This window comes from Oncorhynchus clarkii, chromosome 2 (assembly GCF_045791955.1).
Source record: "Oncorhynchus clarkii lewisi isolate Uvic-CL-2024 chromosome 2, UVic_Ocla_1.0, whole genome shotgun sequence".
Taxonomy (NCBI): Eukaryota; Metazoa; Chordata; class Actinopteri; order Salmoniformes; family Salmonidae; genus Oncorhynchus; species Oncorhynchus clarkii.
Genome location: NC_092148.1, coordinates 9,546,315 through 9,560,058, shown reverse-complemented (window position 1 = coordinate 9,560,058; position 13,744 = coordinate 9,546,315). Strand labels below are relative to the sequence as shown.

At 44.6% G+C, this 13,744-nt stretch overlaps 2 protein-coding genes across 4 annotated transcripts in view; one reads left to right on the top strand and one right to left on the bottom strand.

Annotated features, from left to right (window-relative positions):
• Nucleotides 1-5,038, top strand: part of LOC139420829 (cingulin-like) — a 29,278-nt gene extending 24,240 nt beyond the window's left edge. For all 3 annotated transcript variants that reach the window (XM_071171179.1, XM_071171171.1, XM_071171187.1), the window contains exons 16-20: nucleotides 703-786; nucleotides 870-988; nucleotides 1,273-1,381; nucleotides 1,461-1,624; nucleotides 3,176-5,038. In XM_071171179.1, coding sequence (XP_071027280.1) covers nucleotides 703-786; nucleotides 870-988; nucleotides 1,273-1,381; nucleotides 1,461-1,624; nucleotides 3,176-3,314 — 615 coding nt within the window. In that variant the 3' untranslated portion in view covers nucleotides 3,315-5,038. The remainder of the gene's footprint in view (nucleotides 1-702; nucleotides 787-869; nucleotides 989-1,272; nucleotides 1,382-1,460; nucleotides 1,625-3,175) is intronic.
• The window catches only part of LOC139420860 (protein C1orf43-like), a 65,133-nt gene that overhangs the window by 10,484 nt on the left and 40,905 nt on the right, over nucleotides 1-13,744 (bottom strand). The gene's annotated exons all lie outside the window — the stretch shown is intronic.

Genomic DNA, 13,744 nt, shown 5'->3' with positions numbered 1-13,744 from the left:
CTTTCACCAGTCTGTTGGTTAACAGTTGAAAGAACCAGGACCAGAGACCAGGTACACACACACACACACTATAAATGTATGCCTAGCAGCTTTCACCAGTCTGTTGGTTAACAGTTGAAAGAACCAGGACCAGAGACCAGGTACACACACACACACACTATAAATGTGTGCCTAGCAGCTTTCACCAGTCTGTTGGTTAACAGTTGAAAGAACCAGGACCAGAGACCAGGTACACACACACACACACTATAAATGTATGCCTAGCAGCTTTCACCAGTCTGTTGGTTAACAGTTGAAAGAACCAGGACCAGAGACCAGGTACACACACACACACACACTATAAATGTGTGCCTAGCAGCTTTCACCAGTCTGTTGGTTAACAGTTGAAAGAACCAGGACCAAGCTAGGAAAATAATGTATTTGTTAACTCTCCCCTCACCCTGTCTGGCGCTCCTCTGTCTGGCTCTCCTCTGTCTGGCGCTCCTCTGTCTGGCGCTCCTCTGTCTGGCTCTCCTCTGTCTGGCGCTCCTCTGTCTGGCGCTCCTCTGTCTGGCGCTCCTCTGTCTGGCTCTCCTCTGTCTGGCGCTCCTCTGTCTGGCGCTCCTCTGTCTGGCGCTCCTCTGTCTGGCGCTCCTCTGTCTGGTACTCTTCTGTCTGGCTCTCCTCTGTCTGGCTCTCCTCTGTCTCTCTGTCTGTGTGCAGATGGAGCAGCTGCGTTCAGAGCTGATGCAGGAGAGATCCTCCAGACAGGACCTGGAGCTGGACAAGAATGCCCTAGAAAGACATGTACGTTAAGTCTGTGTCTCCACTGAAATTATCTTAAGGTCTGAGTGATGATTGATTATGCTTAAATCTCTTTCTCTCTCCAGTTGAAGGAGTTGAAGACCAGAGTATCTGATATGGAGGGTCAGTCTCGCTCCTCTGTAGGAGTGGCTCAGCTGGAGAGTAAAGTTCACGAGTTGGAGGAACGCCTCCACAGTGAGGATAGGTACACCGCACACTACACGTCCCACAATGCACCACACCCCAGGAACTACAGACGCCACAATGCACCACATAGTCTAGAATATGATATTTTGTAACAAAAGCTGATTTTGTGGTTGGTATGGTAGTTCACTATTAGTTAGAGAAGTGTACCTTAAATTGACATTCACATTATTGATGACAAGTAAAGCTTATGATATTATGAACTGGTCACACACTGTATCCAGAATCACCTTGTTCATGTTTGTGCTAAACGTGTGTGTGTGTTTGTGTGTGTGTGTGTGTTAGGGAGAAGAACTCCATGTTGTCGTCTCAACGTCGCCTGGAGAAGAAACTGAAGGAGCTCAACTTTACCCTGGAGGAAGAGAGACACCAACACACAGAACAGCGAGACCAGGTACATGCGCACACACACACACACACACACACACACACACACACACACACTCACCCTGACTGATTCCTCTGTGTTGTAGCTGTCTCTGCGTGTGAAGGCTCTGAAGAGACAGGTGGATGAGGGGGAGACTGAGGTAGAGAGGATGGAGGGATTGAGGAGGAAGGCCCAGAGAGAGATGGAGGAACAGATGGAACTAAAGGAGGCCTTACAAGGCAGAGTCACCGCGCTGGAGACTGAGCTCAAGTAAGTCTGTGTGTTGTGTTTCCAAGTTTGACACTCTACCTGTTTCACATGTTAGATTACTAAGTATCTCCTTTCTCCTAGATGTGGCTCTTCTTCTGAACCAGCCAAATTCTCTCTGCTCTCTTCCACTCCCTCCAGACCTCTTTCTGTTCCTCTGTCCTCCTCTACTCCCTCCAGACCTCTTTCTGTTCTCCTCCACTCCCTCCAGACCTCTTTCTGTTCTCCTCCACTCCCTCCAGACCTCTTTCTGTTCTCCTCCACTCCCTCCAGACCACTTTCTGTTCTCCTCCACTCCCTCCAGACCTCTTTCTGTTCTCCTCCACTCCCTCCAGACCTCTTTCTGTTCTCCTCCACTCCCTCCAGACCTCTTTCTGTTCTCCTCCACTCCCTCCAGACCTCTTTATGTTCTCCTCCACTCCCTCCAGACCTCTTTCTGTTCTCCTCCACTCCCTCCAGACCTCTTTCTGTCCTCCTCCACTCCCTCCTGACCTCTTTCTGTTCTCCTCCACTCCCTCCAGACCTCTTTATGTTCTCCTCCACTCCCTCCAGACCTCTTTCTGTTCTCCTCCACTCCCTCCAGACCTCTTTCTGTTCTCCTCCACTCCCTCCAGACCTCTTTCTGTTCTCCTCCACTCCCTCCAGACCACTTTCTGTTCTCCTCCACTCCCTCCAGACCTCTTTCTGTTCTCCTCCACTCCCTCCAGACCTCTTTCTGTTCTCCTCCACTCCCTCCAGACCTCTTTCTGTTCTCCTCCACTCCCTCCAGACCTCTTTATGTTCTCCTCCACTCCCTCCAGACCTCTTTCTGTTCTCCTCCACTCCCTCCAGACCTCTTTCTGTTCTCCTCCACTCCCTCCAGACCTCTTTCTGTTCTCCTCCACTCCCTCCAGACCTCTTTCTGTCCTCCTCCACTCCCTCCTGACCTCTTTCTGTTCTCCTCCACTCCCTCCAGACCTCTTTCTGTTCCTCTTGTCATTGGTAATGAGTTCAGTGAGCTGATATTTACTGGCAGCCTGTTCACTCCCCACAGCCAAACTAGCGTGCGGTGTGTGTGTGTGTTGTGTATCATTCTATGGATCACTGAGCTCCTCTCTGATCCCTCAACAGAGATGCTGCTATCAGACACACGTCATTACAGAATAAAGCAGTCGGATTCAAACACACACACACACACACACACACTTCAACAGTCACACTCACCCAGCTGTGTAAAGGTGTCTCATTGAACCCCACTCAACAGCGCTGTGGGAACACACACACACACACACATACACGCACGTATGTGCAGGTCAGCTGTGAAGGGGGAGGCAGAGACAGATCTAGCAGACAGAGCAGTCATCACTGTATGTACTGTATGTCACACCAGTCAGTTCTCATATCTGACCAGCAGAGGGCTCTCTCACTGACAGATACTACAGGGAACTACATTGTCTACTGTAGAAGTCAACTGTCTACTCCCACACGTTTGCTGAGACCCACCTACGGCCTCTGTTATAGTGAACAATAGATGATGAAGATAACATTTCTGAAGCTGATGGTGGTGTGTTTCAGGAGGAAGGTGCAGCAGGCGCAGCGTCAGGCCCTGGACTCGTCGGCTCTGAGCTCTGACGAAGATGATGAAGGCCTGTACAACCCCTCCAGCATCACGTCCATCCTCACTGGGAGCAACCTTCACACCAGCTCCTGCTAGAGGGAGGGGGGGGGGGGGGGGGGGGGGGCAACCTTCACACCAGCTCCTGCTAGAGGGAGGGGGGGGGGGGCAACCTTCACACCAGCTCCTGCTAGAGGGAGGGGGGGGGGGGGTAGTGGCAACCTTCACACCAGCTCCTGCTAGGGGGAGGGGTAGTGTAGTGGTGGTAGGAGGAGGAGGAGAACAAGGGCTATTCTGAGCACTATAGAGAAAGGGAGGGGGGAAGGAGGGAGGTGGATTAAAGGGAGTATTTTAAGCACTACAGGGTTGGAGGGAGGGGGTTATTCTAAGCACTACAGATAGACATCTACTGTACACACAGGTACAATACACTGGGACAGGTCTATAGACCTGCTATAAAAACATTGTATAAAGGAGGGAGAGAGGGATCACAGGTTCAGGGAGAAGGAGAGGATGAGGAGGATGACTCACTACGCTGGACAGTAGACTCCTAGTGGTACTGAAGAGGAGGATTCCAGGAGGAATACAAGACAATAAACATGAATACAGTAACAGAACACTAACACATTCTGAGAAGAACAGGCAGGATGACTCACTGTCTAAAGCACTTACAATCACTTACAGGACGGACTGACTTACAGGACTAAACGGCAATACACTGTTGCACTCTTCAATTTCATCATTCCTCTGTGGTACTCTATGGTATGCTATGATACTGTAATTAGTATGGTGCTCTTTAATACACAGAATTACTCTGTGGGACTGTTTAATACGGTCATTATTATGGTTCTTTTCAATATTACTCTTAGTGAAAATGAGTGGTCACATGATTACACTGACTGAATAGTGATAGAAGCAACCACACCAACATGTACTGTGACGATTTAACACTGTAGCTGGTTAATGTCTGCTTTCACAGGGTGAACAGTGTTTCATCTGATCCTACTGGTGCCCTGTCACACGGACCTGATGCACAGCAAACACTATTCCATCCAGTCCTTAATGGAGATCTGATATGCAAGTGTACTTTTTAAAACACGGTTGGACCAAATGCTGCCAGATATATGAGAATGATGAACAAATGTAGATAGTTTTTCTAATTCATGAAATCAACAATATTCTGCTGAATGTGATATCATAGTTATCATTGTTTTAGAAACCATATCTGACAGTTTGATTCCTATTCTGGTGTATGTTCTACTACTTGACTGCCTGCCACTACAGATGCATGTATGGAGTTTGCTCTGATACCAATCCTCTCTCACCATTTCTTCATACACACACACTTTACACATTGTATTTGTAGCATCTGTGCACAACTTCTATGCAGTCCTTACAATTAATACTCAGAGAAGCTTGTGAAGATTTTAATCACTATGCCTTAAAAGTGTACTCTGGATAGATTTTTCTAATTGATTTGTTTCTATTGAATTGGTTTTGGGGGAGATCTGAGAGCTTCTATTTTCATTCAGTGATACAGTAGTTACCACTGTAAGTGAAATTGTTGCAATGTTCATATGTCTTCCAACTGTTCAGTTGGCTTGAAATATTTTGTATAGAATATGGTGCTCTAGTGTTTCTTACACCCTACACATACAGTACTTACTGTTTAGTATATATGAAGCACTAGACTACCATACTGTATGGCTTTGTTGTAACTGAGTACAGAAGGTGGTACATGATTAGTCATTTTACACTGAATTTGTACTTCACAATACCAATCTGTTTTCTATTGAATTAAATATTGCGTAGCAATCGAAGTCCAATATGTGTTTCATTATCTTTCTGGCACAAGTTGAAATGACACCCAATAACCCACCACTGTCAGCCTTCAATGGAATGGACTCTGTTTCTCTGTTGTTTTCTTTGGAAGGAGAGTCCTCTTCAGCTGGAATGCAAATGGGTGTAATTATTCTTCATAAACCACGTACAGTGGGGCAAATAATAATTGTCAGCCACCAATTGTGCAAGTTCTCCCACTTAAAAGATGAAAGGCCTGTAATTTTCATCATAGGTACACTTCAACCATGACAGACAAAATGAGAGAAAAAAATCCAGAAAATCACATTGTAGGATTTTTAATGAATTTATTTGCAAATTATGGTGGAAAATGTTTGTTATTGACCAAATACTTATCTCAATACTTTGTTATATACCCTTTGTTGGCAATGACAGAGGTCAAAACTTTTCTGTAAGTCTTCACAAGGTTTTCACACACTGTTTCTGGTATTTTGGCCCATTCCTCCATGCAGATCTCCTCTAGAGCAGTGATGTTTTGGGGTTGTTGCTGGGCAACACGGACTTTCAACTCCCTCCAAAGATTTTCTATGGGGTTGAGATCTGGAGACTGGCTAGGCCACTCCAGGACCTTGAAATGCTTCTTACGAAGCCACTCCTTTGTTGCCCGGGCAGTGTGTTTGGGATCATTGTCATGCTGAAAGACCCAGCCACATTTCATCTTCAATGCCCTTGCTGGTGGAAGGAGGTTTTCACTCAAAATCTCACGATACATGGCCCCATTCATTCTTTCCTTTACACGGATCAGTCGTCCTGGTCCCTTTGCAGAAAAACAGCCCCAAAGCATGATGTTTCCACCCCCATGCTTCACAGTAGGCATGGTGTTCTTTGGATGCAACTCAGCATTCTTTGTCCTCCAAACACGACGAGTTGAGTTTTTACCAAAAAGTTATATTTTGGTTTCATCTGACCATATGACATTCTCCCAATCTTCTTCTGGATCATCCAAATGTTCCCTAGCAAACTTCAGACGGGCCTGGACATGTACTGTCTTAAGCAGGGGGACACGTCTGGCACTGCAGGATTTGAGTCCCTGGCGGCGTAGTGTGTTACTGATGGTAGGCTTTGTTACTTTGGTCCCAGCTCTCTGCAGGTCATTCACTAGGTCCCCCCGTGTGGTTCTGGGATTTTTTTCTCACCGTTCTTGTGATCATTTTGACCCCACGGTGTGAGATCTTGCGTGGAGCCCCAGATCGAGGGAGATTATCAGTGGTCTTGTATGTCTTCCATTTCCTAATAATTGCTCCCACAAATGATTTCTTCAAACCAAGCTGCTTACCTATTGCAGATTCAGTCTTCCCAGCCTGGTGCAGGTCTACAATTTTGTTTCTGGTGTCCTTTGACAGCTCTTTGGTCTTGGCCTTAGTGGAGTTTGGAGTGTGACTGTTTGAGGTTGTGGACAGGTGTCTTTTATACTGATAACAAGTTCAAACAGGTGTCATTAATACAGGTAACGGGTGGAGGACAGAGGAGCCTCAAAGAAGTTACAGGTCTGTGGGAGCCAGAAATCTTGCTTGTTTGTAGGTGACCAAATACTTATTTTCCACCATAATTTGCAAATAAATTCATTAAAAATCCTACAATGTGATTTTCTGGATTTTTTTTCTAATTTTGTCTGTCATAGTTTAAGTGTACCTATGATGAAAATTACAGGCCTCTCATCTTTTTAAGTGGGAGAACTTGCACAATTGGTGGCTGACTAAATACTTTTTTGCCCCACTGTATACTACCATTCAAAAGTTTGGGGTCACTTAAAAATGTCCTTGTTTTCTATGAAAACATACATGAAATTAGTTGGAAGATTAATAGGAAATATAGTCAAGACGTTGACAAGGTTATACATTTTTTTTTTTTATATATAATTGTGTCCTTCAAACTTTGCTTTCGTCAAACAATCAATCACAGCCTTGCAGACCTTTGGCATTCTAGTTGTCAATTTGTTGAGGGAATCTGAAGAGATTTCACCCCATGCTTCCTGAAGCACGTCCCACAAATTGGATTGGCTTGATGGGCACTTCTTACGTAACATACGGTCAAGCTGCTCCCACAACAGCTCAATAGGGTTGAGATCTGGTGACTGTGCTAGCCATTCCATTATAGACAGAATACCTACTGACTGCTGCCTCCCTAAATAGTTATTGCATAGTTTGGGTCATTGTCCTGTTGTAGGAGGAAATTGGCTCCAATTAAGCGCCATCCACAGGGCGTTGCAAAATGGAGTGGTAGCCTTTCTTCCTCAAGATCTCTTTTACCCTGTACAAATCTCCCACTTTACCACCACCAAAGCACCCCCTGACCATCACATTGCCTCCACCATGCTTGACAGATAGCGTCACGCACTCCTCCAGCATGTTTTCAGTTTTTCTGCGTCTCACAAATGTTCTTCTTTGTGATCCGAACACCTCAAAGTTAGATTTGTCTGTCCATAACACTTTGAGGACTTGAGGCGTCTGTTTCTCAAACTAGACACACTAATGTACTTGTCCTCTTGCTCAGTTGTGCACCGGGGCCTCCCACTCCTCTTTCTATTCTGGTTAGAGCCAGTTTGCACTGTTCTGTGAAGGGAGTAGTACACAGCGTTGTATTAGATCTTCAGTTTCTTGACAATTTCTCGCATGGAATTGCCTTAATTTCTCAGAACAAGAATAGACTGAAGATTTTCAGAAAGTTTTTGTTTCTGGCCATTTTGAGCCTGTAATCGAACCCACAAATGCTGACGCTCCAGATACTCAACTCATCTAAAGAAGGCCAGTTTTATTGCTTCTTTAATCCGAACAACAGTTTTCAGCTGTGCTAACATAATTGCAAAAGGGTTTTCTAATCATCAATTAGCCTTTTTAAAATGATAAACTTGCATTAGCTAACACAACATAGGCCTCTGTACGCCTATGTAGATATTCCACAAAAAATCTGCCATTTCCAGCTACAATAGTAATTTACAACATTAACATTGTCTACACTGTCTTTCTGATCAATTTGATGTTATAAACCATATATGTACAGTACCTCCTTTAATCTGCCTTACTTAGAACTGTTCTGTTTTTCTTCCTCATCTTGAAATCATTCCAAAACTCTTTCTGTGGAAGAGCAGCCCGCTCAAACAGAAAGCATTCGTCAGTGATGTGTTTAACCAAAGTGTACTTATTGGGCGGTTGATTAATTACAGTAATTCCTTTCTGGCCACACACCTTTTGTTAATCCTTCTCTGGAAGTCTAGCCTTCGCAAACAAAACATCACCGTCTATGTTTAGCTAGGTACCCCACCTTACTACTCTCGTAAAGCACTTCATTGTTGTTATGGCTCTTCTGTTGCAATGGGTCATTACAATGTCTCTGTTAGTGGGCTGTCTATAATCTCCTTGTATTCAACATCCTGTAACAAAAACTAACATTTGACAGTTATTCCTCCTCTCTCTATGGTTATCTTTGTCATTCACCTGTGTTTGCTATGTCAATTCTGTCATATTTAATAGAATGATGGCATGGTTGGATACCTCTACCCCCCCCCCCCCCCCCCCATATATCAAGTCCCCTCACTGCCTCTCTATTTAGATACCTCTACCCCCCCACCTATATCAAGTCCCCTCACTGCCTCTCTATTTAGATACCTCTACCCCCCCACCTATATCAAGTCCCCTCACTGCCTCTCTATTTAGATACCTCTACCCCCCCCCCACCTATATCAAGTCCCCTCACTGCCTCTCTATTTAGATACCTCTACCCCCCCCACCTATATCAAGTCCCCTCACTGCCTCTCTATTTAGATACCTCTACCCCCCCCCCCCTATATCAAGTCCCCTCACTGCCTCTCTATTTTGATACCTCTACCCCCCCACCTATATCAAGTCCCCTCACTGCCTCTCTATTTTGATACCTCTACCCCCCCACCTATATCAAGTCCCCTCACTGCCTCTCTATTTTGATACCTCTACCCCCCCCACCTACCTCTAGTCCCCTCACTGCCTCTCTATTTAGATACCTCTAGCCCCCCCACCTATCTCAAGTCCCCTCACTGCCTCTCTATTTTGATACCTCCCACCACACACACCCCACCCTTATTGTTGTGTTTTACAAACAGCCCCCACCTTTTATTGTTGTGTGTTACAAACAGCCCCCACCTTTTATTGTTGTGTGTTACAAACAGCCCCCACCTTTTATTGTTGTGTGTTACAAACAGCCCCCACCCTTATTGTTGTGTGTTACAAACAGCCCCCACCTTTGTTGTGTGTTACAAACAGCCCCCACCTTTGTTGTGTGTTACAAACAGCCCCCACCTTTGTTGTGTGTTACAAACAGCCCCCACCTTTTATTGTTGTGTGTTACAAACAGCCCCCACCCTTATTGTTGTGTGTTACAAACAGCCCCCACCCTTATTGTTGTGTGTTACAAACAGCCCCCACCTTTGTTGTGTGTTACAAACAGCCCCCACCTTTTATTGTTGTGTTTTACAAACAGCCCCCACCTTTTATTGTTGTGTGTTACAAACAGCCCCCACCCTTATTGTTGTGTGTTACAAACAGCCCCCACCCTTATTGTTGTGTGTTACAAACAGCCCTCACCTTTTATTGTTGTGTGTTACAAACAGCCCCCACCTTTTATTGTTGTGTGTTACAAACAGCCCCCACCCTTATTGTTGTGTGTTACAAACAGCCCCCACCCTTATTGTTGTGTGTTACAAACAGCCCCCACCTTTTATTGTTGTGTGTTACAAACAGCCCCCACCTTTTATTGTTGTGTGTTACAAACAGCCCCCACCCTTATTGTTGTGTGTTACAAACAGCCCCCACCCTCATTGTTGTGTGTTACAAACAGCCCCCACCTTTTATTGTTGTGTGTTACAAACAGCCCCCACCTTTTATTGTTGTGTGTTACAAACAGCCCCCACCCTTATTGTTGTGTTTTACAAACAGCCCCCACCTTTGTTGTGTGTTACAAACAGCCCCCACCCTTATTGTTGTGTTTTACAAACAGCCCCCACCTTTTATTGTTGTGTGTTACAAACAGCCCCCACCCTTATTGTTGTGTGTTACAAACAGCCTTTCATGTGGGGAAGTAGAGCGTGTAGATCCAGTCCTGTTGATGTATTTTTAGAACCCACGGTACAGTCCTGTGTGTTTCTCTATCAATGTCTGAACCTGTATCCCTTGTGGCAGAGAGGTGCTTTGATCCTGTTAGATAGTCTGGGGAGGGAGGGAGGGACTGTGGGTCTGTCTCCCTAAAACCTGTACTCTCAGCTGTGTGTTATTTAGGCCTTCCATCAGGTGTGTGGTCCAAAGGGCTCTTTTACAGCTTCTACCCCAAGACATATGACTGCTGAACAATGAATCATATGGTCACCCGGACTATTTATTTTAGCTTATGTTGTCAATATTTTCTTAACTTTATTTTTCTTAACTGCACTGTTGGTTAAGGGCTTGTAAATAAGCATTTCACGGTAAGGTACCTGTTGTATTCGGCGCATGTGACAAATAAAATTTGATTTGTGCGTGTGTGTGGCATCCACGTGTTTTATAGAGGTGAAACGGGTCAATGAACCTTTAACAATGAACCGCTCACTCACCTCTGCTAAAGCACTGATGCTCACTGGCCCATACACATACACACGTTACATACATAGACCCTGAGGATGTTCATCAGCGGAGGCTGCTGAGGGGAGGATGACTCATAATAATGGCCGGCATGGAATGGTATAAAACACAGGGTTTTCATGTGTTTGATGCCATTCCATTTACTCCATGAACATCACAGTTCTCTGATTGGCAGATAAGGCCATACAGGCGGGAAAAGCAAATAGAGCACAGATAGAGGCAGCATTACTGCAGACGCCCAACTCTCTTTACCTTTCATAGTATTCAGTTGGAATTAGCATTGTAATAATCTTGCCACACTTAGTTTTTGTGGTTTTCTGGGCAGATACCCGACTCCCACTGTTTTCTGTTCAGCTAGCTTTGCAATGAAAACAGGGATTTACTGTTAGTTAGTTGGTTTGATGGATGTCTTCTGTTCTGTGTATCACTCCCAACAACTACTGAAGCAACAGCTACTGAGAAAGGACTGATTGGATTGTGTGAGAATGATCAGGACTGAACAGGACTATGCTACTACTGTGATACAAACGTATCTGTGTTGTGCTGGCCGAACTTTGTTTTAAAGAGCCTGTTACACTGGAGTTGTGGCTAAGACTGCCGTGCAGTTTGTTTTAATGATCAGTGTTACACTGGAGTTGTGGCTAAGACTGCCGTGCAGTTGGTTTTAATGATCAGTGTTACACTGGAGTTGTGGGAAAGACTGCCGTGCAGTTGGTTTTAATGATCAGTGTTACACTGGAGTTGTGGGAAAGACTGCCGTGCAGTTGGTTTTAATGATCAGTGTTACATTGGAGTTGTGGGAAAGACTGCCGTGCAGTTGGTTTTAATGATCAGTGTTACATTGGAGTTGTGGGAAAGACTGCCGTGCAGTTGGTTTTAGTAATCAGTGTTACATTGGAGTTGTGGGAAAGACTGCCGTGCAGTTGGTTTTAGTAATCAGTGTTACATTGGAGTTGTGGGAAAGACTGCCGTGCAGTTGGTTTAAATGATCAGTGTTACATTGGAGTTGTGGGAAAGACTGATCAGTGTTCGAATAGGGTCAGTATGGAGGGGTATTGTTTGCTTGTTTAATCATAGATAGCCTATCATCCCACGACACAACAACATATTGATTTGTAGGGTGGCAGATAACCTAGAGGTTAGAGCGTTGGGCCAGTAACCGAAAGGTTGCGGGTTAGAATACTCAAGCCGACAAGGTGAAAAAGTTGCCAATGTGCCCTTGAGCAAGGCACTTAACCCTTATTTGCTCCAAGGGTGCTGTACTACTATGGCGGACCCTGTAAAACAACACATTTCACTGAACCTATCCGGTGTATGTGACAATAAAACATAAAAAAAATGGTTATAATTGCTTTGCTATTGAATATCCAGAGATAAGACAAGTACTCCCTGTATATCTGTACACAGTATTCTTCAAGGACAAGAATGAGCTACAATTACTATCTGTTATTGTGAGACGACTCAAGAGCATTCTCTGTGTGAAGAATGTTTTTGTTGTTTTCCCGGATGTTCTACACCTTTTGTGTGACTGAATATCAAGCGTTATGAAAGGAAGTTTGGTTTTTGCATGTACCTGGGAATACATTTCCTTTTCCAAACTCTTTACCTTGAGCTACTACATCTCAGTTCTATCTGTGATACATTTTTCATGTTTCCACACTTTTTCTGTAATAATAATTCATTATTCATTTATATGTTTGTGTTTAGTATTTTGTACAAAGCACTTTGCAATAGTGTTTCCATACCAGTAGTCTGTATGTACAGTACGCGATGTCCTGCCAGTGTTCCAGTTTTTCCTGATGGCAAACCAGTCAATATTGACAGCACAGTGGAACACTGGGCTGTCCCCACCTGTGGTTATGGAATGCTATGTTTCCCAAACAATATTTGTATAGAAATCATCCCCAGGGTGTGTTAGTGTTGTGTAAGTGGGCTATGTTGTGCCGTAACATTTTCCATAGGGGAGTGATATGTACAGTACCTGCTAGATCACCACAGATATTCACATTTCTATATTCTCATGTGACATAATGAAAATATTTCCACCACTACATTGGAATGGATTTTGAAAGATATAACCAGATCATCTGGGAGAAGTGTAAACTAGCTGTCATGTGTGAGTGGTTGGGATCAGATAATGTTACTGTAGGTGTGAAAGAGAGGAGCAGAGGAGTGGATATCATCTGTTTCCTATCTCAGTCAACCCACTGTGTTCAGCACAGCATGTATTCTACCCTGCCAGAAGAAAGATTTGCCTATTCATCCTGTTATATTTCTCTGTCATTTCCCCCTATCTGGGGCCATAAACTTGCCCATCAATCCTACTGTTCTAGGTTCATTTGGGTTTGTCAATTATTGTTCTAAATTGACTGAAGTTTAACTGAGTTTCTCCCTGTTAAATGGCATGTTCTGTGTGTTCTGCTAAATCATGTAATATGTATACCTGAGAGCAGCAGGTCTGTTGGACTGAGTGACAGTCTGGATGAGAGATCTCTGACTCAGTACTGTATAGGACTACTGGGTAGGAACAGGGGGATGTATGGAGAACAGTGACTCGGGGTGACATATTCAGTGGTAGTCTGTCTCACTGTTAAAACTCCTGTTCATATCTGTGCTGCCTCGTCTCTGTGGTACTCACTCTGAGACCATAGTTGTCTGGGTCTGTCCTCAATCTGAGACCCTAGCTGTCTGGGTCTGTCCCCACTATGAGACCCTGGCTGTCTGGGTCTGTAGTCAGTGAGACCCTAGCTGTCTGGGTCTGTCCTCTGGGTCTGCCACCCTCCCCCCTCCCCCCACACACAAAAGATGGAGTTTCCTGCTCAGCACTGTCTCTCTCGCTCTGTGTCTGTCTGTCTTTGTCTGGTTCAGTTTCCGTGTTTTTGTGGTCATGTGCCTATTTGTCTGTGGAACAACTATTTGTGTCCCTCAAACCTGAATGCAATACTTAACTGAAATAAAATCTTAATTGTCCTAACAATTTTCCTAATATGTGATCGGCATGGTATGAAATTGAGTTTTATTATTTTGCTATCTGACAGGTATTTATTTACCTGCGTAGTCCGCGCTCCTCTGACTTTTTCAGTT